This window comes from Enhydra lutris, unplaced genomic scaffold (assembly GCF_002288905.1).
Source record: "Enhydra lutris kenyoni isolate GAN:26980312 unplaced genomic scaffold, ASM228890v2 scaffoldscaffold5, whole genome shotgun sequence".
In the NCBI taxonomy this organism is placed as follows: Eukaryota; Metazoa; Chordata; class Mammalia; order Carnivora; family Mustelidae; genus Enhydra; species Enhydra lutris.
The window spans coordinates 26,565,186-26,592,430 of NW_019154089.1; the positions used below are offsets into that span (position 1 = coordinate 26,565,186).

General features: G+C 36.1%; 1 protein-coding gene across 1 annotated transcript in view; it reads right to left on the reverse strand.

The window, feature by feature from the left end:
- Positions 1 to 801: 801 nt before the first annotated feature.
- Positions 802 to 27,245, reverse strand: part of LOC111141067 (gamma-aminobutyric acid type A receptor alpha1 subunit) — a 54,783-nt gene continuing 28,339 nt past the window's right edge. Inside the window, exons 6-10 of the mRNA XM_022493395.1 lie at positions 25,479 to 25,561; positions 19,093 to 19,236; positions 10,304 to 10,456; positions 7,250 to 7,452; positions 802 to 1,894 (exon numbers count right to left, since the gene is read on the reverse strand). Coding sequence (XP_022349103.1) covers positions 1,583 to 1,894; positions 7,250 to 7,452; positions 10,304 to 10,456; positions 19,093 to 19,236; positions 25,479 to 25,561 — 895 coding nt within the window. The 3' untranslated portion in view covers positions 802 to 1,582. The remainder of the gene's footprint in view (positions 1,895 to 7,249; positions 7,453 to 10,303; positions 10,457 to 19,092; positions 19,237 to 25,478; positions 25,562 to 27,245) is intronic.

Here is a 27,245-nt window from a genome sequence, read left to right on the forward strand (position 1 = left end):
TTGTAGTTAAAGCCCTTACATAGTAAACCTACAAATATATTGCTACAGTATAAATGAAATGTAATAATGTTACTCAATAAAAGCTATTTCCTGTACATTCTTTCATGTGTTTTTATATTTAATGCTACATATGGTACAACACTTATTGAGATAGTTGGTATCAGCAATTATAGCAATATTATACAGCTGATTTTCTAGCTCCAACTAATGCTTTTCCATTTTCTCTCTATATTATAAGAGCCTCAAATAGGGAAATGTGGCATGACCTGAGCAGAGAGCAACTGATTTACTACTGCACACTGGATGATAGTTTACAATTATAGGCTTTCTCTATATAAGTGGACTTTATACCCATCTATTTTAAATTCCATCTGATTCCCACAGGCTGTTCTGTTTTTAATGCAGGCTCTAAGGTATTTCTGTAGCACTTCACAACATTCTAACAGCTAAGAGCGGTGAGTCCTACACAATATTGTAAGAACACAACTTTAAAAAAGTAAAAAATGTACAATCTCATGCTGTATATTTACATACATAATTTATATAATAATCTATATTTACTAATCATAAATTTCAATCTAAAGCTTTTAATGTATTGTTATATAAAATAATACATTCAACAATTCTAGAGCTTGCAAAATATGTTTGCCCCTCTGAAAACATCTTTTCGTAATGAGAATCAAGTGATCATTGGACCCATGTGCTATCTGCATATAGACAGGGTGGCAAAGGGAGTATTTTTTAATTGTTTTATTTATTTATTTATTTTTTAAGTTTTTGGTTTTAATGAGTGTATGTCTCTGTTAAAATGATTCTTCATTGAATCTAGTGATAAAAGCTCAGATGATGGTGAAGTAACCTATTTATTAAACCATTTCTCTCTTTTGGATTAAATGTGGTTAACAGTAAGGAACTGCATGTTTGCCTATGCAATTTTCATGAATTTTAAAATAGCCTTTAACAACAGAATAATGCATTAGCCATTTTTAAACAGAGGAAAAAATGGGGATCTTTAGCTTTGGAAACAAAGTGTTAAAGCTATACATCATTTTTAAAAACAAAACAAAATGTAAACCACACTGCAGTTTGTGCAATAAAGACATAGATTTTTAAAATTTCATTAAACATTTATAATTTATTCCTTGAAACACCTCCACATAAAAATATTTTTGACATATACAGTATCTCTCTCTCTCTCTCTCTTTTTTTTTTTTTTTAGAATACTTGGAAATATATATCTACAAATGACCTGGACTTAATAGAGTTAAAGTTTTATTTTCCTTCTACTTTTCCTCTTAGCCTGGACCTAGTCCCCCACCTTTCCTCTCTCTTCCATTCTGTCTCCTTCTGTCATGACTTTTCTCTCTTGCTTCCTCTCTCAGAATCCTGTCTCTCAGCTGTATGCTCTGCTTTGCTCAGGACTGCTGGACAGGGGTCTGTTGTTCTTGTATGAATTACGGAAATAAGGAAACCTTCAAATTCTTTAAGACAGAGGCAATAAAGCAGGTGGGAATCACTGCGTTAAGAACAGAAAGCAATTCCCAGTGTAGAGGACTGAACAACAGAATGTGAATGAAAGGACCTATTGATGTGGGGTGGGGGCTTTGAGCTGAGGCTCTCTGTTTAAATATGTAGCCCAATAGACCAAGTTAAAGATTCCAAATAGCAGCGGGAAAGCTATTCTTGACAGTCGGTCAATTTTGCTGACGCTGTTAAAGGTTTTCTTGGGTTCTGGTGGTTTTGTTTCCGGCTTGACTTCTTTTGGTTCTATGGTTGCACTTTTAGCAATGGTGGCTAAGCCAGGGTCACCCCTGGCCAAATTAGGGGTGTAACTGGTTGCTGTTGGAGCATAAGTGTTGTTTTTCTTAATGAGAGGATCCTTCACTTTCTTTGGCTGTAGAAGGAAAGAGTAAAAGCATTTTGTTCAGTCAACTGTGGGAAGGAAGTTTATAAGTTGCTGAGCAAAGTGACCTTTACTTTGGAACCCAAACCTATTATTTGTTTAAAATGTGAGAAATGTGATATATGACTGTATTATGGAGATAATTTAAAAAAGCAGACACAAATGCCCAGTTATAAAATTGACAAGTTTGGGCATCGACCATACAGCACAGTGTTTACAGCTAATAATACATATTCTGGACTTGAATGTTGATAAGAATAGGTCTTAAATGTTCTCAACCCCAAAAAAGAAATGGTAACTATGTGACAGGATGAAGATGGTAACTGATGCTATGGTAGTGATGGCTTCACAATATATAAGTGTATCATATGAACCACACTGTATACCTCAAACTTACACAATGTCATGTGTCACGTATCTCAATAAAGCTGGAAAAAAGTACCCAGTATTTTCCTGGCTTTCCCATCAGGAGGTGGAGTGAGATGATGCCAGTTTAGGAGCCTATTCTCAAGAAGCTTTGTAGCCTCAGCCTTTATCCTCTGGAGACATACTACTGCCTCATGAAGAAGTCTGGACTGGAAAACTGGGTGACCAGACATCACGTGCACTGAGAGGCCCAGCCAGTATCAGGCCCCAGACGAATGAGTGGCTACTGCGGATGATCTCCCCCTGGTGGAGCTTCTTGTGTACTGCAACCATGTTGCTGAGCCCATAGTCTACTAATGGAACTACCACCAAGTTGTTCCCAGCCCCAAAGTGGTGGTTTAAGGCACTAAGTTTTGGAGTGGTTTGTTTTACAATAGTAAGGTGCTGAACTAACTATTATTTGCTCCTTCTCCCCATGTTGCCAGTGGGCAAATGATCAAGTAGAGTTATTCAGGGTATCCCGAAGTCAGTTCTTGTTCCATGTCAGCTGCTTGCCCATGTTACCTGTACAATGAGTCACAACTGCAGCATTTCTTGGGGTTTCTGTCATAAAGAAATTTCTAAAAACTGAAGCAGATCATTGTTTACAGCTATGTGGTCTGATACAGTTGCCACTAGTCACTTGCGACTATTGAGAACTTGAAATGTGACTAGTGTGTAAGTATAAAATATGTATAGGATTCTGAAGGCCTATTATAAATATAATATTTTTGGTATACTGGTTGAAGCATATTAATAAGTCACTAATTCTACACTTGAAATTAGTATGATACTGTACATTAACTAGAAGTCAAATAAAAACTTGAGAAAGAAAAGAAAGAAGAAAATTTAGTTTCACTGGTTTGTACTTTTTAATTAAGGCTAATTAGAAAATTTTAAATTATATATATGGTTCACATTTGTGACTCACATATTTCTGCTGGACAGCACTGGCCTAACAGAGTAGTTCTCTTTCTTTTGTGCACACTAAACCACTAGCTAAAAATTTTTAAAGGGCAAATCTCTTGTGCACAATCTCATATTTTGAATCAGAATTCCTCAGGAGCAGAGTCTGGTTACAGAAACTGCAAAAGGGTATACGGAGAATACTGATGAGCCACTAAACTTGACCAACCAGACTCAATGCTCTCTGGAAAATTTGTATTTTTATTATTGAATCAGAATAAAATATCACTACCAGAAGACCTGCTGCTTTTCACAAGGCACACTAGTCAGGAATTTAAACAGTTTAATTTTTTTTTTTTTTTTTTTAAATTATCCAGCCCTGTGACCTGCGATTTTTTCCCCCTCTCCAAATCCTTAAGAATTATATTAGGACATGACAAAAAGCCCAGAATTTTTTCTTTCTAGTAACGTCATTAAAAGTAAGGCCACTTAGGGGCACTGGGTGGCTCAGTTAGTTAAGCGTCCAACTCTCGGTTTTGGCTCAGGTCATAGTCTCAGAGTCCTGAGATCAAGCCCCGCATCAGGATCCCTGCTCAGTGTGGAGTCTGCTTGAGATTCTCTTTCTCCCTTTCTCTGCCCCTCACCCCACTCATGCTTGCGCTCTCTCTCTCTCTCTCTTTCAAGTAAATAAATAAATCTTTTAAAAAAAAGTAAGGCCACTTATGTACTCCTATTTTATAGTGAAGACAGATTTGGTTAAGCTTTTATAAAGAGTGACAGAAATTTCCATAATTATTTGTACAAAAATAATGCAAGTAAAAGTGATTCTCTCTTTCAATGTCAAAGTGACTACAGGTCAAAAATAGATATGGTTTAGTATGTCACACAGGGAAAGACTAATACCATATAATTTCACTTACATGTGGAATCTAATAAACAAAACAAATGAATAAATAAACACAAAGCAGAAAGAAAGAAAACCATAAATACAGAGAACAAATTATTGGTTGCCAGAGGGGAGGGCACAGGGGTGGATAGGCAAAATGGGTGAAGGGAAGTGAGAAATACAGGCTTCTGGTTACAGAATGAAAACATCATAGGATTAAAAGGCACAGCATTAGGAATATAGTCAATGGTATTGTAACAGCATTGTATGGTGAGCATTGGTAGCTACACTTGTGGTGAGCACAGCATTAATGTATACAGTTGGGGAATCACTAGGTTGTACACCTGAAATTAATGTAACACTTTGTATCATCTTTACTGGAATGAAAGAATAGATATGGTTTATTTCAACACAGTTAAACAGCCAAACTGAACTTGTGTTAGTCCATTTCTTAAAAATAAAAGTTCTAACATTGCAGACTACGTTAAAAACCATGCATGTCCTTTAGATAAAATGTTTATGTACTCTATTGTGGAAGAGAGGCAATGGGTTCCAATATAATCAAAACTTGTTGAGTGAAAGACATTCTGTTAGATAAACTGAAACAAATAATCTGCAGCAGGAATGATTCTTGGAGAAGAGTTTATATTATTGATATATTTCATTTTTCCTAGTCTCAAATTATTATAATACTCCCAATACTAATGCTTCTCAAGTTAAGAACTTTTTTTTGCAACATCATGTTGAATACAATATTGAGAAATATGTGGTTGGCTTATCAGGAAAGAATACTTAATTATCTTTCTAAATTTTTGAGAATGTTGAATTCCCCCATATTCTTTAAGAAATTGGTATTTCTTTTAGCAATTTACCATATGAATATGGATCTTAAGCAGGCTCCTGAATCCTCAGTTGATAATGAGATGACTTACAGAAATTTGCTTTTTAATTTCAAGTTATACCATGTTAGAGACTGAAAATTTAACTCTCCTGAAAACACTCACCTGGGTCATAGAAAACATATTTTATTCATCTTCTCTGAATGTCAAAATGAGACCTGGATCACACTGTGCTCACACTCCCTGATATAAGCAAATGAAACTGGCAAAACCCTGGGGAAGATTATTTTAGAGGCATAGATAATTTACAGAAAGTGTTATCTTTCTCATTAGGATGAGCTTAGATGAATTACTGATAAATATATATGCATATACATAGATAGGATAATGACACTACCTACATCTATATTTATATGCTGAATAACATGGACTGTAGATTGATGGAGATCAGAGTATTTCTGATGAGACACAGCACTTGAAAAAAAAAATACAGGGTCAGACAGAGATAAATATAAAGTGGACTGTGAACTCAACCAATGCCTCAATCCAAATTGTATGTTTTTCAGACCAAATTCATGATATTGATACTGACACTGATGAGCAGAATCAGAAAGACACTGGCCTCTTGCAACAAAGAAAGTATTCAGCTAGAAAAGCAATTTTTCCCACGGTTGGCATATCACTTTTCAGTTGTCTATCACCCACGTTTGTGTACCATTAATTCTGAAGCACTTTAGCAGACGATTTCCCCGATTCTGAGATGTGCATTTAAAAATGTTCACATTTGTGACTCTGGGCTATGTCTTACACTTTGGTCGTGTCTTATGATTAACTATTTTCCATGTTTGGCTCACTCTCCTTTGGGCTGCCCTTTTGTTCTAGTACAAATGGAGACCATCAATGGCTAAAGTACGTATCTGACTGTCACTCTGTCCTCACTCTTTCACTCCTCTCTCCAACTGGTAAATGCGAATCCCTTCATCTTGTCCTTTCTCTCTACTGAACCTGAGCCAAGGTCCTTGGTTTGCAAATTAAGAGAAAAAAAAATTTTTTTTTTCATACTTCGCAAGTATGTTTTAAGACAGTGAATATCGAGGGCCTGGTTCAGGTTCTGTTGGCTGTCATAATGCATTCTACACAGACTTTCTTTTGCTTTTACTTGTGTAGGAGACCACTGGGGGGTTCAGCTGATTCGTCTGTGCCTGAGGGGCAAATCTAAAGGAGCTTTTCCTTGTCAGCCTCTTTTCTTTCCTACTTATGCATGTATTAATGGCCCATCCTATAATAGGTAACACTTTAAATTAGTTTAAATATGGTAGAGGTTTCCACCACAAAGGATTCTCTTTTCTAGTACATCTGTGGAGCCCTGAGAAAAATACCATAGTTAATCTCTTTACTATAAACCCTTCCAGATTCTTGAATATCCTGAGACTCTGTGATATAGAACGCGGCATTATTTGGGAGTATTCAACCAGACTTTATTCTTAGGGACTAACTCATGATACTAGTACTCTGAGGAATAGAATTTTGGGAAAAAGCTGCTATAGAGTGATTCCTCCTAGATTATTTCTAGACATCTTACAATCTCTGTGTCTGACTTTGACCTTCTTTCTACCATCCCAAGACTCACTTGCATTTTGACATATTTTTCCTTCAAGCCATAGAAGTAGAAATATCCTCACCACATGTGCTTTAAAATACATTCCAAATTAGGTTCTAATTTAGAGAAACAGTAATGAGCTTGACTTGATAATTTTCTATAATGAAGAATTTTTCTGTGATTTGTGTATGATCCTTAAAGCAAACCTTTAATTTGGAAAGGAAATATATTTCCTGTCCTTTACTTCACTGAAATTGGAGATAATACATTTTGTAAACTAAGTTCAACAGAGACATTAGAGTTAATAATTTTTATGATCAAAGTGATTAAGCTCTGAAAACAACAAAAAGACTATTATTTTCAAGTTCAAATTACAATGGCATAAATTTATTTGCACCTAATGTCAAGTTGATTAAAACTGTTCTTAAATCAATAGAGACCCAGGAAAACATATTTGAGAATAAATGTTTACGTTCATCTCTCTTTTATCTCCTTCACTCTCCTCTGCACATCGGCCCACTTAAAACAACCTCTCTCTTTAGCAGTACCAAAATTGCCACAGCAGACAGTCACTTACGATTTAAGAAACAGAGAATCCTCATTACTCTGTGTCTGCACTCTTCATCCATTTCCCAAAGTCTAAACATGCCATCTCGCAGGTTGAATAAAACATACCAGTGACAGATCATAGGGAATATTAAAGTACTTACCTTTTCTGGAACCACACTTTTGCCATCCCATGCATAACCTCTCTTGGTGAAATAATTGACTGTGGCAAACTCGATCAGAGCTGAGAACACAAAGGCATAGCACACTGCAATGAACCAGTCCATAGCAGTGGCGTAAGCCACCTTAGGGAGGGAATTTCTGGCACTGATACTCAAAGTTGTCATGGTGAGTACAGTTGTTACTCCTGTAAAGAAAAAAATTAAGTGAATCTGTGGGTTCACATCACAAAATTTGATCACTGAAGGTCAGCCTACTTGTGCAAAGGGAAACCAGCAGGACCATAGGTGCCCCTTTCATAGCTTTTTTAAACCATCCAATATTCCCTAGTTTTCCATGAATTTTAAGGTAGATGATCTTTGTAACACTTCCTACGTTAGGAAGTGATAAGATTAAGAAGAAACACAGAGACTTCTATTAAATCATATTTTTGATACACTATCACAGATGTAGGGAATGGACTTACTTTAAACTTTGGAGATTTTACAGAAAGTACTGGGGCATTACCTGTATTATATAACCAACAAATGGTTTAAGAAATAGTGACTGGTAAACAGCCCTTAAATTTACATATCAATATTAACATGAGCAAAGAGCAAGGTACTTAAATGTCAGTATTTGAGGAACAGAACAACCCAGTTTCAAATCCCAGTTCTTTAATTGCTGAATGACCTTGGGAAAATTGCCTCACAATTCTGAACTTCTGTTGTTTTTTTTCTTTTTAAATTATTTCTTGGGGCACCTGGGTGGCTCAGTGGGTTAAAGCCTCTGCCTTCGGCTCAGGTCATGATCCCAGGGTCCTGGGATGGAGGCCCGCATTGGGCTCTCTGCTCAGCAGGGAGCCTGTTTCCCTTCCTCCCTCTGCCTGCCTCTCTGCCGGCTTGTGATCTGTCAAATAAATAAATAAAATCTTTTAAAAAATTATTTCTTTATAAATTAATAAGTCTAACTCAGAGGGCTATTATGAGTATTAAATAAACTACTGTAATAAAGTGTTTAGCACTGAACCTGATACCGAACAAAGTTAATGGCTATTATTATTGACAACTTCAGTCCTTGTTAATAAATCTCTGCTAGAGTGAATTCCATTTTTTTTTTTTTCAAAATTTGGTTCATGTAGGCAACTGTCAGAAGTGAATTTGGAAATGTATGCTCTTAAACTAAATGTATCCATAAATTAAGAAGGGCATAAAGAGAGGGGTGTGTGTACGCGCATATGCGCGTGTGCTTATGTTTGTTGTCTTACAATTCCTGCTATAAGGACAGGGAAAAGGACAAAAATGTGTTGAGCATCTACTGAGTTCCAAGAATTCAACCTGATAATCTACATATTTTATTTTATTCTTCTCAATCTTTTAAACAGCACTATTTTACTTTAACTGTACTCTCATTTTATAGGCAACTGAATCTTTTTTATAAATTTTTAAAATTAACATATAATGTATTATTAGCCCCAGGGGTACAGGTCTGTGAATCGCCAGGTTTACACACTTCACAGCACTCACCATAGCACATACCCTTCCCAATGTCCAACCACCCTCTCCCTACCCCCCTCCCCCTGGCAACCCTCAGTTTGTTTTGTGAAATTAAGAGTCTCTTATGATTTGTCTCCCTCCCAATCCCATCTTTCCTTCCCTACCCCCTAAACCCCTTACTTTTAGGCAACTGAATCTTACAAAAATGAAGATGGAACCTAAAACTTGGATCTATCTGGCAGCAAAATTACACAACCACATTGCCCCTAAATGACAGAGAGCATGAAGCAGCAAGAAGATGACTTTTGAAGACATAAAACAGGCTTCAGCATTGCTGCATTCTGGATGCCTTATACTAAACTGTTACAAAGTCCAACTTTTGTACCTTTATCTTTTTCCTTTGTGTATTGTTTCTTTAAACATCTGTGACCCTCTCAGACTTCCACTCAGCACAGAGGAAAGTGCTGAGTTGAGACTAAAAACAATAGAAACATGTGTTCTAAGTAAATGTTAAAAGGCTAAAGGTCTTGGGAAATTGTATTTGTGATTGTACTGAACTTAAAACATTAGAAATATATAACTTGATACACAGAAATACTTGCCACATTTGAGTTTACAGATATGTAGTTATGCTCACCGAAAGGGCATGAGTTGGCTGAGACATCAGATTGTTGAAAATGTTAAGAGCAAGGTTTTTGACTTATTAAACATTCCAAATGCTTTAGAGAATTTTCAAAAAGGAAGAGTAAGATTTATTAGAGTAAGAAGGGGGAAGGGTGAGCATTTAAAAAAATCTTTTTCACTATAGTGTTATTGTTCATTCTTACAAAAATAAAAATAAAAATAAAACATATGCTCTCTATTCTATTTTTCTTAATTTTCAGTGAATAAAGGCCTCAAACTGAATATACATATAGAAATAAGCATCTTGACAAGAGTTCAGGATTTAGTGCTAGTAAGTGGCTTCAAGACTAGCTAATATTAACAAATGATAATTTTTAAAAAAGTTTGAAATGAACTACTCTTGTGCTCTGCAGCTGGAAGCATTCTGGATCTTAATATACCTGTGTTCCTAGGCTACTGTCAGAGCAAAGATTTAGCAGTATCAACCTGGAAGCACTTTGATAAATTCAGAAGAAAAGACTCTTTTTGGGCACTTGTAGCAAAGTCTTGCTTTTTTCCTGAGATAACTGATTTTCCATTCCTTGCCTATTCTTGAAGAATGATACCATAGGGATCTCTGCACATGAATAATCTTCAGATTAGATTATAAACATCTTAAGCCTTTTTATTCTGTAGTAAGAGTCTTAAACATAGCACATGCCTAGTTGATATTCACATGCATTTATCTACATACATTAAAACAGCTTTCTATTTAAAGAAAGAGGTTTTTTTTTTTTTTTTTAAATCACACCACAATGAGAATGGTAGTTCTTTGAACCTTTCTATTGTGCTAACTTCAGATTTTAATGTATAATTATTTTTTCATTCCACTTGTAACGTCACCAGCATAATATAACTTGCCCTCCAGACCCTTGCCTGTACGTCTTGATTGGCACTTACCAAAGACAGTCCTCGCTGGTACAGACTCTCTGTTGAGCCAGAATGAAACTTGGGATAGAATAACTGTCATTATGCATGGCAGGTACGTTTGAATAACAAAATAGCCAATTTTTCTCTTCAGGTGGAAATGAGTGGTCATAACAACATATTCTCCTAGAGGGTGAAACATACAATAAAGTGAGCAATTTGACCCTGAAAAGAAATTATCTCTGGATTTTTTCCATCAACAGCAAAATCTTAGACTTAAAACATGTCCCATGTGACATCTGGTTCCTGAAGAGAAAATGTTTATCCAGGAAAGAACAGAGACATTATTAAAACACCAAAATGGGGTTGAGGATAAGACTGAGGTGCCAGAGATCTTATGGATACTGCTACACCTTATCCTGGTGTATCAAACATGTAAGAGACATAGAGTATCTATTTACAGAATGGCTCTAATGACCATGAAGGCAAAGTGCAAGATCCTGATGATACACAGTAATGGGTCAGAACAGATCAAATCCCCAGTTTACCACTGTGGAAGACATTCAGGCTGTCTAATGAAGGAGCTTTGGTGTCCAACTTTGGGGGAATTCCTGTTCTAATGCCAGCACTTCCTTTCAGCTGCTCTTTGGCCCTGGGTAACTCATTTAGCCTAGCCTGATCTTTGGAATGAGGAGAGTGGGATATAATCCATGGTTTCTCAAAATTTATTTTGAGGAATACCTCCACCAGAATCACCTGGGAAGGTTTTGAAACATTCAGTTCTTCAGGTCCCACCTAGATACACAAACCATTCTTTAAGGGAGGCCAAAGAAAATCCACTTCAATATAGCTTTTGAACTGCTCCAATTCATAGCCTGGGCTAGGAAACAATGGACTAGCTGGGCACACTTAATGTCTTTGTATATATCAAAGTCTGATTTCATTTAGAAAAGCAGTTTCATTTACCAAAGCGATTGACATGCAGCCCAAATTATAGGAGGGTTTTTTTTTTTTAAACTGATGTTATATTTTTTCAATTACAAATCTTAGAAAATTTTAGCTTTATCCACTCTGAGTATATATTTAGCTGTCTGTGGGGGGTCGGGGGAGGAGAGAAATAGGTATATTCTTACTAAGAAAACATAGCTTTCTTTGGTATTCACATTACTTCACCTTTCTCCTTCCTTTCAACTCCAAATTTTGCCCTATGCAACCTGTGACCATGACCAGCCCATGACCATCTAGCATCAGCCCCTACAATGTGGCTAAAACTGTTCACGACCTATTAATACCCCACTCTTCATCTTTCTGCAAAGTAATCATAGAGGTTCCTGGTGTAGTTCTGCTTTTAGGTTTCTTCCACTTTTTTTTTTTTTTTTTTTTTTGGCTCTAACCAGGAACTTCCCTTCTCCTCCTGTCCCTAGACTCATTTGTATCTGAAGGCCTGCCAAATCCACAGCCCTAAGTGACACTGCTTTCAAAATCAACCTGTATTCCCAATATCTACTGGACATCTCAGAAATACTGATTTTTCATTGACATCACCAACTAAATATGTTCAAAAACTGACATTAGTTAACCTTTCCCATAAAAAAAAAAAATAATGACCAGCATATACCTGTGCTGCTTTCCCATTTAAAGTCTATCTCTAAATTCATGATACTCTCTCATCTGTCTGCTTACTCAGACTAAAATCCTGGGATCAAACCTTGGATGTTAAGTACGGCTTCTGAGAGAGAGAGAGAAAGGAATCAGTTGATCATCACAATTTTAATTTCTCCTGGGCAGTATCTTTCAGCCTATCTCTTATCTCATGGTCACTGCTCTTATCTCTTTTGTAGATCTATTAACTGCCTTGTTTATCTCCAATCACTTCCTCATTCGAGTTTTCCCTAAATTTTGATGTCAGGGTAATCTTTTTAAAGTCTACATAAAATCTTAAAATACCTTAATGGATTCCATTATCTACATTAAGATTTCTCAGCCTCAGCACTATTGACATTTCAGACCAGATAATTGTTTGTTGTGGGGGCTGTCCCATATGTTTTTGGATTAGTTGACCTCTACTCACTAGATGATACTAGCAAATGCCCCGCCCTTCTCCAGTGTGACAATCGACAGTCTCCAGTGTTCCTACTGACAAGCAAACTCTGTTACCTGGATTTAAGACTCTCCATATCATAGCTCTAATAAGCACTTCCGTGCCATGTTTCTTGCCTTACCATGCATTTTCACATCTCAGTATCATGACCAACAAAATCCTCTACTTCACATCTATTATTGCTGAATATTTTGTTCATCTTTGGGTTGGGTTCAGTCCATAGCAGAAGAAGAAGAAATGTGCTGTAAAGGAAAGTTTATCAGCTTTGGAAGCAAATGGATTTGGGTTCAAAACTTAGATACGCTATTTTCTTTCTGGATAGCCATGGGTAACTTGCTTACAGCTCTAATCCTCAATTTCCTAATCTATAAAAAAGTGAGAAGCATGGGCGCCTGGGTGGCTCAGTGGGTTAAGCTTCTGCCTTCTGCTCAGGTCATGATCTCAGGGGCCTGGGATCAAGTCCCGCATCGGGCTCTCTGCTCGGCAGGGAGCCTGCTTCCCTCTCTCTCTACTTGTGATCTCTCTCTGTCAAATAAATAAATAAAATCTTTAAAAAAAAGTGAGAAGTATATTGTGGGGAGGATAAAGAATAAGGGCTCTAATTAAGATAATACCATGTAAAAGTTTTAAAATAAATTTTGGTTCCCTTCTCCATTTTCTTCTCTTTTCCCTCCAATCAGAATTGGTAAAAATATTGGTAAAATAAATGCTTTTATTCTTTATAGGAGAAAATCATTCACACACACAAGTATGCTTTCACTGCTAATTGTTAATAACAATTGCCATTGACTGATCACTAGTAAGTAACTTCAAATTTATTTATAGCTTCTGTTTACATTTATAATAAAATCTCACACTTTTTATTTTAGCTAACTTATATCCTTCTATTCCTCTCATCAAACTGAGAGTTAATTTGGAAGAGGACAGTTCTTTGAATATAGCATGGTTTTACATACTTTACGTATTCAACATCTGTGCATGGTGAAAAGGGATGCATTGAGGTTTAAGGGCACTCACTTAAATTAACATCCATGAGGCTCTCTATTTGGGAGGGCAAATACAATGTTTACTAATTCTTCTTGGTTTCTGTAGATACCCTGGGTGATGACTCCAAGGTCATCTGAAAGAAATGAGTGATTCAAATTTCAGAAAAAAGCAGAAAACCAATTTTTCCAGGACTACTAAAATGTAGTCTTGTGTGGACATGGCCATGTTACATTTCACCCTCTCAGGAGTATGCATTATTATTCCTAACCATTCATTCAACTGTGGTTTACAAAATGTCATCAGCTCAAAGAAAAAATTCCATCTTTCATATAATGTCAGAAAGATGAGTGTCTATACATATTCCATTATCATCTTTTGTTGTTCGCAATGTGACATTTTAGGAAGATTCTGCAGAGAATATTATTTTGGAGGAGCTATTATTCCACATTATGTTTGTTCTATAAACCACTTCCTCACTAACAAGTTAGAGAAAGAATAGAAGGATTTCAAATCTATTGAAATCATTTTCCTAAATTAAAAAATAAATCTAAGAAGTTTTGGCACAGAACATGTAAGTAAGGAGAAAAAAGGCAGCAAAATCAGAATCATGTTGTAATAGTTTAAAAATAAAAGAAGAACACAACAACAAAAAAATCAATCTCCTAAATCGAATTGAAAGAAATCTCTAGACATCAAGTGCTTATACGCTAAGCATGTCAAATTCTTTTCCTCTAATTCAACAGTCTAGAAGAATTGTAATTCAAATATCCTTGCATATCATGTAACCCTCAGGGAAGCTTGTAAATTAGATGTGACAATATTTCTGATACATTACCATACAAAATTAAGGAGAAAGAAAGAAAAGAAGCAGGGATAGAATTCTATAAAGGAGCTTCGAGGGTTTGTTTAGTAAATGGCTTCCATGTACTTGAAGAGTAAATACTTTGCTTAACTTTATTTGACTTCAGTTTCCTAATTTGTTCGATTAAAATAATAGTGCTTTACTTAACTATTTCCTAGGATGTTGGGAGGATACAATGAAATGATAGATATGAAAGTCATTTAAAAAAATTGAGTCATGTGCAAATTGAGAGTGTAAGATAGAAACGACAGAAATATAGTCTCTCCAGCTCTAGAAAGCAACCATTCATGTCAATGAAGTTGTAATGAACATTAGGTCCCTATAAGCCTATAATAGGTCCCTAATAGATCACTTTCCTTCCAAGTATTCTTAACTTTGTGTTTTCTAAGCTATGTATTTCCCAAGTTTTTATGCTGATTTTTTAATAGGAATGAGAAATCAAAGATAACATTGAGGGAGGAACTGGTATTTTAATATCTGTGTCAAAGAGTTCTAGAATAGAAATAAAAAAAAATGGCTAGAGTTCTAGGCCACTGAATCTTTCTAGACCTGTCTCTTCATCTGAAATATGAATTGACCAGGTAACTACTCTACCTCCAATCCCTACTTTTTACATTTTATGGCTACAGTTATTTCTCTGGAGATCATATACTAGGCTTTGTAAATGGGGGCTCTAAGGATCCTTGGATGAATGCTGATCACTCTTATTGGCCCCTGGTCAGGGAAAATGCTTGTTTTCCTCATTCGTTTTGAGCCTGCTTGTCATCCTTAAATCAACTAATCCAGAAAAGACTATCTTTAAGAAAGAGGATCTCATAATTTCTCTTGGTCATTTGTTCTAAGGATAAGACAGCCACTCATAAGGAGAAACATTCTTATTCAGCAAGGCTAACCTAAAATTCCTTTGATCAAATCTCTCTTTGACTTTGGTAAATATGAAGGTTTTACAGGCACCACTATGTATTTTAAAAAGGCATTGTACATTATTATATTCTTATTTTCTGGCCATGATATTATCATTATGCCTGGTCACTAATTTAATTATTATATTTCTCTGTATAAGTCATATTTTCATGCTCTTTAGTCATGGTTATAATTTCTGTACAGGCTCTCCTTAAAAAACTACTTAGGAAACATAATGCAGTATAGTAGAATGAGATAAGGGGCAATGTCTGGGGTCCAGTTCCAAACTGCCTTCTCTGATACTTCAAGCAGAAATGACTTCTTTATGTTATGTCACTTCCTTGCACTAACTCTATCATCATTATTAATAGTAATATATAATATTTATTACATAATTTTTATATGTCAGACACTCTGCTAAGCAGGTTACATGCATTTTTCTTATTTCAATCTCAGAGCAGCTCATGAAGTGGATCCTTTTATCATCTACAAATTTTACAAGAGAAAGATGAACAGAGAAATGTCTTGCCAAAGGTCAGACAGTTAATAAGTAGTATAACCAGCCTTTAAACCTTCACAGTATAATTCCAGAGTCCACACTCTTAAATCCATGCTGTACCACAGCCTTGCTTTTCACACATGTCTATGTTGCCTGTTACTAGTCATGTGGTTGAGCACTCTGCAGCTAGACTACCCCCAGGTTCAAATCTCAGCTCTGCCATTTCCTCACTGTGTGACCTAGGAAAAGCAGTTAAATCTCTCTGGCTTCAATTATGTCCCATCTGCAAAATGGATATAATAAAGTTAATACCTATATCCTGGGATTGTCGTATTAGAACAATGCCATGAGCATGTTAGCTACTTACAGCAATCAATTATGAATTTCTTGAGGGCAGGAATTAAATGTCCTTCATCTATCTTTCCCAGGCCCAATTACAATGTCAAACACAGAAAGTGAATAAATGGTTGAAGGAATTAGTGAATAAATTGTATTGGATAACAAAGAATTGTATTGGATTTGAGAGCTCACTGGACTCATCCTTCCATGTGACTGTAAAGGTTTTTCTCTGCCAGGTGAGTAGGTGTACTTCAAACTAACTCTCCAACTTACTGTCTTCTCCCAAATCTGGTGGCAGACCTCAGGAAAGATATTGGGACTTTAATGGTTTTGTACTGAATTAAAAAATCCAAGCAGTGGATCGAGCATCATATTCCCCCCTCCTATGTCACTGAAGTGATCTAGAGGTATTTGACTTGAAAGAGATTGCTGGTAGTACCTATGAATGTGTGTTCACATGTAAGTTGGCTCAGGCAAGCAGGGAAACCCCTTCTAAAAGGTGATTTGAATTGCTTCTCTCCCCGCAGAGAATTTTAAGGTAGAGGAAGATGGATTTTTACCTAATCATTCTCCATGTGGTGCTCTTTCTTGCTATCATTCCTAGTCTTCTGGCAAAAACAGGGAGGTAAAGTACTCAATGCCATTTATCTTAATATTTTTAGGACTCTGCAAGGATATGTGAAATATGGAATGGAAGACCTTAAAAAGATCTTTGTTTCTTCCCACAGAAAAATATCAGGGTGGATTTTTGATGAGCTAAAGTGGACCCAGAGGAAATGTTTAGTTCAGTGTTTTATTGTGAGGTTGAAAGTGTACACCAAACTGAACCCCTACATCTGAGAATTTGCTCACTATTTTCCTCACCTCCCTTCCCTTCCTCCCCACCAATATCAATTATGGGAATGACAAGGAAGAGTTCTTATTTGTACAGGTAAACTTGCTGATTTAGCACAGATTGAGTACTTTCAAAAGACCCAGAGTATGAGGTACAGCCAGTTTGGTGATGGGGGGTTGGGCCCTGCCTCTCATTTCCTAGCTCCATGTATGCCTGTATATCATTTCTGAATAACTACAGTGTATGTAGCCTAAATCCTGATGAAGGCAGAAACATATCCAAGTTTATCAGAATGAGCCACTCACTTTGCCGACATGGAAATTGGTCCTAAAGAGGGATGAAATGACATGTCAAGGTCACTAGCACTACAACTAGAGTGGAGGCACTCCTTTCTTTGGGTAACCCTCCTGGCTTGTGTCTACTTCTGCTATTGAATGCATGCCACTGGGGTTGAGTTATTGTTGCTTTCATATCCCTCAGCCTTTATTCTAATGATAATGGAGAATTTCTTGAGGGAAAGTTCTATGTTTATTATTTTCAATGTTCTGGGCCTAAAACAGTGATTATTTGGTTTCCAACAAATACAGATTAACAACATAAAAGTCAACCCCTGCAGCAATTCCTCCTTGATTATTCTAGGATGGGTACATTTATTGTTTTATTCATTAGTTCACAATATTTATTTAGTGCCTCTTCTGTTTTAGCTACTATAGTAAATGATAGGGATATAGAAGACAGATATGGTCCCTGCCCTCACAAAAATGTTAATCACAGCATTTACCACCCATTTTGATAATTATAGTTTATGTGTTTGTCTTCCCTTAGACTTTAGATTCCATGGCAGCAAGCTCTCTGCCTTGTCTTTGATTGACTCTCCGGTGTCTACCACAAAATCCAGTTTATAATAGCATTTGATTTTTAAAGGTGAACACTGCTCATTTTAGAATGTTTTCCCATATAACTTAGGAGCGAGAGAAATTTTCAGTATTTTTCCATGTTTTGGGATCTCAGACGACATACCATTTCGAGCACTTACCATATATATGTTCTACTTAGTGTTTTATATCATCTCATCTTTAATGCAAAGGTAAAAAATGCCCACTTTTTAGAGGAGACCAGAGTTTCTAGTTGGATAAATGACTTTGCCAAAGTCACAAGACTTCTATGTGGCAGGACCAGGACTTGAGTGCATCTCTTTCTTACTACAAAGCCTAAAATCTTTCCACTATGCCATATGCATTTTTAACATGGGCAAAACTGAGCAACAATCTTCTCCATTTTTCAAAAGAAGAAACATAAATATTTGGGCTTCCAGAGTAGCCATGGTTGCGGCAAAATAAGCAAAATGCAGATCCCATTAAACAGGGATTTTCCAATAGCCAGAATAAGATATATTGACCTATTACTGGAACTTGTTAGAATTATCAGGCTCCTAATATAAAACCTGAAATCTAAGGAAGAAATTTTTTCTGACAAGAATAGCACATCTGCCCTTATATATTACCAAATTGCATTTTTTAAAAGAAATTACCAAAGTGGATGAACTAATTTAAAATTTTAAAGACAGCTATAAAAACTTCTGGCTCTTGTTAAGCTTTCATTGACTGAACATAATTAAAATTATTGGGATTGAGGGAGGGTTAAAATCCAAATTTTTATAGTTTTCCAGCCCAACGATCACATTACATTTAGTCACAAATGGATATTTGCATAACTAAACTCTTATTTCTTGAAGCAACTTCAAAATTTAAAATTTGGGTCCAGCTGCTTAATAGTATCTGCTCTAGTTCTTATGTATAATGATCACTGCTACAAATTCACCAAGATTCACTGACTCATTATAATAAATCAGGCCTAGATAATATTAATAGCTAACATATTTTGAGAGTTTTTTTTATATGCCAGAAGCTATTAAAGTACTCTTCGTGGATTTAATTTATGCCTTCTAACAACCCTGTGAGGTGACCACAATCAACACACAAAGTGGAAGAGTAAGAATTTAATCCATACATTCTTCCCCTGAGTTCACATTTCTAAATACTCTGCTACCCTGATCACATAGAACTAGCATCTTATTTTGCAAACCAAGAAACAGAGGCCAAAAGACATTAAATGAGGAATACAAGGGCACAAATCTATAGAGTTTACACTAGTTCCTAGCTTAGGTAGTCTCAGGTTAGTGAAATTTTCTCTCTCTCTCTACTTGTGTTATTGAAGAACTTACTGAATTCTCACAGTCTCACAAAAACTGTTTATATTTCTTCTGACATATCTGGAATAATCAACTGGCACTTACCTGTACTAGACTGAACAATTCCTGAGTCTACTGTTTGCCCAAGAAGATCATATTGGTTTAGGCGTGACCCATCTTCTGCTACAACCACCGAGCGTGCTGGCTCTCTGGTCCACTCATAAACAACTTCTGCTCTGGTATAGGCATCTGAAAGGAAAGGAAGGAAAATGTCCGTGTGTCATGTTACTTTGATACTCCTCACTAGCTGGTAAGTGCTACTAGTTTCCTATTTTCAATTGCATGGTTCCAGAGAGCAGGCCAGGAAAAAAAGAGCCCATGTCCTTTGGCTTAGGAAAATTAAAACACGTTTTCCTGATTTGTTCAGTCATCTGTTCACTTTTACAACAAATGGTTATTAAGCATCTACAAAAGATAAAGAGCTTTGCTGAAAAAATCCGTAACAAACAAGTTTTCCTGATGTTGTGGAATATGCACGGCAGTAATGGGGACAAAAACAGACAAGCTAATAAACACATAATTTCAAGTAATGTTAAATGCAATAAAGCCATACACAATAGGCTAAGGGAGTAGAGAATGAAGGATGTGGGTCTATTTTAGATGAAGGACTCGGAGAGGGTCCTTGAGGAAATGACAGTTAAATGCATGACAGAAATGAGAGTAGGGTATGTCTTGGGGAAGAGTTTGTTGGATAGGTGAACAAAGAAGTTTCTTCTTCTGGTCCAGGTAAAAGCTTGATATGTTTGAGGAAAAGCAGGAATACCAATGTGACTAAATCTGTGTACATGAGAGATGAAATACGGTTAGAGGCAGAAGCCTGGGTCTGGATTATGTCAGGCCAAGGGAAGATCATGATAAATATGAAATATAACACCAGAAATTCTACCAAGCACCCATTTTTAAAGGAAGTGTAACTTTACTTCCTTTTAATTAATTCTCCTTTTTATGGATGTTTACTATCACGATGATGATGTTGATGAGTTACACCATTTAGCTCATTGCACTTCTCAATCATTTTCATTCTCCATGTTACTTTTAACCTAGCCATCCTTCTACATGAGAGATGAGATCATAATCCTGATCCGTAGTTCAGGAAGGTTGGGGGAAGAGCTGTATAGAACGAGTGCGAAGGAGAAGAAGGGATTCCATAGCTTTTCTGGTTTCTAGTCACGGAATACCCACTACACATGGGGTGGAATGAGAGTATATGCTGTTAGATGTTTTATATATGTATGTATATATATATATATATATATATATATATATATATATATACACACACACACACACACACGGCTTTATTAAGGTAAAATTGAAAATAAAATTATAAGGTATTTAAAGTATACAACATGAAGATTTGATATACATATACATTGTGAAATAATTCCTACCATTGAGCTAACATGTCTCATTAACTTAAATTTTGAATCATTTCAGCATTGCATTTCTTAAGGAGGAGGACTGCATTTGTTAGCATCTAAAACATGTTTATTTTTAAAAATCCCTCTAAGAAGTGCAGAGCACTAGTTGAGAAGAACCATATTGCTCACAGTTTGTAGGAACTTATATTCAGTAAAATATTTTTCCCATCATGGTAAATTTTTCTTTTTTTAATGGAAAGGTCTAACCTAAGAACACATCTCAAGTTTATGGTAACACAGAATCACTGATTGTTAACATGGAAGGAGGTTATATAGTTTGTCTCATTTTATAGATGATAAACTAAAGCACAGAAACATTGAATGGCTTATTTAAGGGCTTAAATATTTAAATAGCTATTTAGTGAAACAAACAGAGGTAAGAGCATAGAATGACATTCTTTCTACCCTACTGTTATTAATAAGGATTTCCTAGGCAAAAACTGTATATTATATGCTCAAAATCCAAGCAAGGGGATACTTAGTGGTCAAGTAATTTGGGATGAAACCAATTCTAATCCTCGTGCCATTTTTGTAACAAATGAAAAAACTCTTGCTACCGTTTTGCACTATCATTAGCAGTAGTGCCTGGACTCTACTTTTTTGAACTTCATCATGTGTTGCTGATAGGCTGCTAATATAGTTTTAGATGAAAAAATCTGTTACCATCCCCTTTAAACATCATATAATTCAATGTCTCACACTTGCAATCTCTTAGAAACTCCACTGTGTATGAAACCTACAATAAACTCAGCGTTGCTGTGAAAGGGGAGATGATATATTGTCCACGTCTCTCAATGGAAATCTCCCAAAATGCAGAGTGGACCCACAAGGTTAAACAGGGGATGGGGATGAAGGAGAGCACTTGTCGTGAGGAGTACCAGGTGTTTTATGGAAGAGTGGATTGACTACATTGTATACCTGAAAATAATATTACACTGTATGCTAACTAACTGGAATTTGTTTTTTTAAAGATTAAAAAATTATTTAGTGGGAGAGAGAGAGGGAAAGAGCCTGAGAGAGCATAAGCAGAGGGAGGGGCAGAGGGAGAAGCAGACTTCCCACTGAGCAGGGAACCCAATGTGAGGATTGATCCCAAGACCCCGGGATCATGACTTGAGCTGAAGGCAGACACTCAACAGACTGAGCCACCCACGTGCCCCAACAAACTAAATGGAATTTAAATAAAAACTAAAAAAAAAAAGAAAGTTGGGGTTTCATGATATAAGGCATCACAATAGGTGATATACCTTATTTCTTCATTTTAGTACTTAGAAAGGAGGTCCTATGACTGCTTCCTTCATTTGAGACTAATCAGCATAAAGAAGATAAGGTTAAAAAGAGTCTTCAGCTACTTAGTCAAAATGTTGAGCTCAGATTTAAAATAAATTAGCAGATTACCTCAGAAAAAATTTAAAAAGAAGACAAAAAATTTTGGTTGGGCTTATGAAAGAACTCTGTGGTGCTACAACATTGGGAGCATAGACTTGGTATCAGAAGAGCATCTGCTAATAAGACACTATCTCTTCACTTTTACGGGCCTTTGTCTTTTCATTTGTATGAAGCAGGTGCACTAAATAATTTCCAAAGTTATTTATTATTCAGAATTTGTTTAAATTTCTACTTATCCCTCTCTCCTTATTTACAAGGCACTATGCTTGATAATCAGCCAGGAAACCATCATTTATCGAGTCCATAACTAGATCTAGCACTTGCCTACATCTTATTGTCAGAACATCATCTGAATCTCTTCATTTAGAATCAAAGCCTTCTTTGTATTTTCCTCAAAAGCAGTTAAAAGATGTCAACTAAATCATGCACACTGTCTTCTAGTTATATGGCCTTATGAAGATGGCTTTATCCCCAATAAGCAAAAAGAGTGCTATAACACTGACAATCAGGGTCGAATGGAAAATGGCAATGGAAAGTGGAAAATATCTGCTTTTCTGAGGTTAGTTCCTATCAACATATGGACGATTTTGCTTCATTAACATTTATTACATAGTATTCTACTAAATTATTACACAATCTTCTAGCTTATCTCTTGATTATTTTCTTCTGTGTGATTCTGGCAAGATGTTTGCTTCAAAAACTGGGTCAATGCATTTTTAGCCCACTTTTGCCTCAGTTTCTTCATTTCAGAAGTATGCTAATTAGGCCAGGACAGAGAACTAACTATACAATAAATCAACCACCACTCCTTCTTCTCAAGCCAATGGCAGGTGATGGTGATTAGTCATGGCACTCTCTCACTGAGCTCAGATGCTTATTTTTCAATTTCAAATCTTCTCTGTTTAATTACCCACAGGTCTTAAACCCTTTTCTGAAGCAATCTTCTCTGAGACTTAAACATTAAAGGGGCATTTAAAACCCAATTACTATAATTTTTATCTATTCAATAAATATTTATTGAGTGTCTACATCATATTAGGCTCTGTACTAGGAAATGCTGAACAAAATAGGTTGTGCTTTCATGGGAGTTTTACAGTCTCCAGACAATAAAAATGTCAACCAATAAATAAAACTAATAATTATTGCTATAATACATCTAAATTAAACATGTATTATAATCAAGAAGATGGGTGGGACTGTATGTAAATTTAGATAAGGTCATCAGGGAAGCCCCAGAAGATGATATTTATGCTGAGAAGTGAAAAATAGAAGAAGCCACTTACATGAAGAACCAAGGGAAGAGTAACCCAAGTAGAGAAAAGAGCATGTATAAAGGCTCTGAGGTAGAAAGCGGATTTTTATTTAACTTCAGTTTTCTTACATGAGACATTATGTGTTTTCTACTTGCTATCCATTTCCTCCTTCCTAAAATACCTCCTATTTTCTTCAGGCTAACAATGTGCTTAGTTAAGAATATTTCTTCCCAGCCTCATTTGTAGTCAGCATTAGCAATGAGACACATCTTTGATTAATGAGATACACGTAAATGTCTGCTAGGATTTTAGGGAAAGCTTTTATCTCTTTAATACAGGTGCTCGTTCTTTCTTCTTTGTCCACTATTCTTTATTTTGAAAGCAGATGCAATGGCTGGAGTTGCAGCAACCATCTTGTGTTCAGGAAGAACATCTAAGGGCATCTTAAACATCATCGTTGTTAAGATGCTGACAAAACAACAATCAACCAACAATCACTTACCATCATCCATCTTGTATAAAAATATAAACCCCTCTTCTTTTTCAGCTAGCTATACTCACGGCTTGAGAGCATTCCTGACTAGTACACTAAACAAGTAATTTATGGTTCAAAATAAGGTATTTCTGAAGGTAAAAGAGGGCACTATTAGTAGTTATATCAGGATATAAGGCAAAAGTAAGTACTGCCCCAGGCAACCTATAATGCATGATCTTTCTAAGTATAAGATTTTGTGGATTAGATGAGCCGATACATATACAAATGTTTAAAATACTGCCTGGCATACCAGTAACACATAATACATAATATTGTTAAAAATGGAGGTGGTAATCAGGAGAAAATATAGTAGTCTGTAACATAGAATATACATTAAATTGGGAAAAGAGTGAGGAGGAGGGAGTTATCACCAAAGGCCTGTTTGGCTGACAATTTTTGAAGTAGTTTGTCCTTGGGTTTCAGTATAGAATTCGATTTATAAATAAACTTGTCTTTCCATGACTAGAGCTGCTAGGAGCCTGAAGGCCCTTTGCTATTTTCTTTGCTTGCTGTCTTCCTACACCACCACTATTTTTTTTTTCTATGAATCATATCTTCACCAAAATAGTTGCTTAGACTGTCTGTCTAGTGGGAGCAGAAAGATGGTTAGGTAGTCCAGGAGCTGACTCAGTCCAAAAGTAACTCTCCTGCAGGAAACCAGGAATACATTGTTCTTACTTCTTACTCCCTTTATATATGCATACTAGTCAAAAGCAGAAGGCTAGAGGAAGACAAGAGAACCTGACTCTGCTGGGCACAGTTCTGTTCTCTTGGCTCCTCTAATGTGTGCCTGCATAGTTTCAAATAGCAGAAACCTCAACAGTTATCATAAAGGTATCTAGGATACCTTCAAAAGCACTAATATACACATATATTTCAAGGGATATCCAACCAGATCTAGAACTTTTCAAAAGGTTATGATTAGGGTAAATTCTCATCAGACAATATTTGTTAGGTGTAGGCTTCATTATGAAGAAACGATTATCATCCACTGCTGCGACCTACCAATATTTTCATCTGATAGACAACTTGCAATAATCTTAAAGTCAAACAAATGTCAGCAATGACACAAAATAAGCACAGTGATCTCCATCTATTGGCAGGGAGTTATTATCTATGTGGTAAAAGCATCCATACTCCACTTGTTTTTCCATGAATACAGCTTTAACAAAAGTAGCATTTTTCCACTAATTAATTAAATCCACTCTTTCTTATAATAATCTCTTCCTGAAAAACATTAAAAATGAAATTAAAGATTATTACTTATAGAAAGTATTTTTTTAAAGTTTTTATGTATTTATTTGAGAAAGAGAAGGAGAGAGAGAGAACGAGGAGGGGGGTGTGGGGGTGGGGACGGGGAGAAAGAGACTGAGCAGGAATCCTGATTAAGGCTTGATCCTAGGACTCGGAGGTCATGACCTGAGCTGAGGGCAGACAATCTTAATGTACCAAGTCATCCAGGCACCCCTAGAAAGTATTTGCAGCAAATCACTGAACTTTCTTCATTTTTATCTTTTTTTATCTGTCTTCTAACAGGTTTTACTAATTGGAGGTTTCTTGCTTAAAGACTTAGGTTTCTCAGGGGTGCCTAGGTGGCTCAGTCAGTTAAGCATCCTACTCTTGATTTTGGCTCAGGTCATGATCTCAGAGTTGTGAGATCGAGCCCCGCATCAGGCTCTGCACTTAGTATGGATTCTGTTTGTCCCTCTCCCTCTATTCCTCCCCCTGCTCTCTGTCTCAGATAAGTAAATGAATAAATAAAATCTTTAAAAAAAATAAAGACTTAGGTATCTCATAAGAATAAAGGAAAATTAAAATTAAAAATTTACTCACAGCTTCCAAATTTTAGTGGGCAGGCATGTGCATCCATAGGGAAGTCCTCCAAATGCATTGGACACTCAGCTCTCACCGTCAGCCTTATCAGTTGAGGAAAACAGAGGATATATAAAAGAGCCCTATAGATTGGGCACTTACTGATTAATACGACTCGATGTTATTAACTATAGCAAATATATTAAGAAAAGCAAGAGAGGCAGGCACAAACAGCAGCATGATACTGAGCTCTTAACCAAAGTATCTAAAAGGAATTATTTACAATGACGATTGGATTTTGTTTTTGTTTTGAGAAAAACATTGACATCAGATTTTGTATGATGGGCAAGCATTTGTTACGTTTCCAAGGACAAGCATTATTACTTAATCCACCTAGACCCAGAAAATCTCTCAGGACTAAAGCTAGATGTAAGCAAATAAATACTTGGATAAAGACTTGGTGGAGAAGAAGACATGAATAGCTAGGAAGAGAAGAGGATGTCTCCTCTGCTCAGGGCAGCTCTCCCTATCTCCTTCTTTAAAACAGCACCAAATGGGATAAACCTACAAAGGAAATAGGCATAGGAGAGTTTGTGGGTGATCTCACTATATTCCCACCATTTCGTTTTATACAAATTTACTGTCTAATGGAAGCCAGGACTCTGCTTGGCTTCTCTTTAGTCCCTATCTTCAGTTCTATTTACATTTGAAAAATATATTTCACTGAAATATATTTGATTTTGTTTGGTGGAATTATGAGGGAATTTATGTCAAATTCCTCACATGGTTCTTATAAAATATATTCACTCATATTAATAAGTAGCTCAAGAAATGTGGTAGGGATGGCTTTATAGTCAGTAAACTCATTAAGTTGCAATGTTGATTAAAGCAAATATGAAATGTATAAATTAATGATCAAACTTGCATCTTAAAATCAAAATATTAAGGAAAGTGATGACATATTAGCAAAGGTGGTTTAGGAGTTTAGGAGTTTAGGAGATGGGCAGTAACAGGCTAGTTATTGACGAAGAACACAGCACACACCAGGTAGTATGACTTGGGCAACTTTTCAGTAGGTACAAATCTTGCCCCAGAAAATTGTCAGCTGCGAGGAATAAATATGGAACTTAGGCTCAAAAACAAGTGCAGGGTGTTTTGTAAGAGGAGAATATTTCAAGTCTCAATTATAAATAGAGCCTACTTGGATGATCTGGAAAGGTCTCAGCACGTCTGTCCACTGATCCTCCATTTTTTCTCTCTCTCTTTTTTTTTTAGAAATTTGTCATTCTTTAATTCTATTACATGTTTACTAGTTGAGTCTAACATCTAAAGCGTCTCTTGAAGCATTTTTTCCCTTTCTTTTTCATTTGGATATTTTGTATAAAAAGGTAGAAATTCTGGCAGCTTTCTTCAAAAGCAAGAATCACTTTATTCCCACATTAAACAAAATCCACCAAGTCTAGGATTTTGCCTCCATTACCTTTTTTGTGCCAGAGGAATACTTGGGATGGTCTGAATTACCAAGTACTGTCCAGGTCTACAAAAATAACACTCTAACAAGTCACTTGGGTATGAAATAACTGCTTCCCTTAAGAATGAGTTCTGGACAGTTTTTATTTGCTTACAAATTAGGAATATTTTAAACATTTTTTTTTCTTTAAAAGTATTCACAATGTTTTTTGTTTCATATTTTCTTCATTGAACCATAAATGAATGAAGATATCTAGCTGCTACGTTTTCCAATAATCTCAAAATGGAGGAATGTTTATTAAGCAGGAATTTTATATA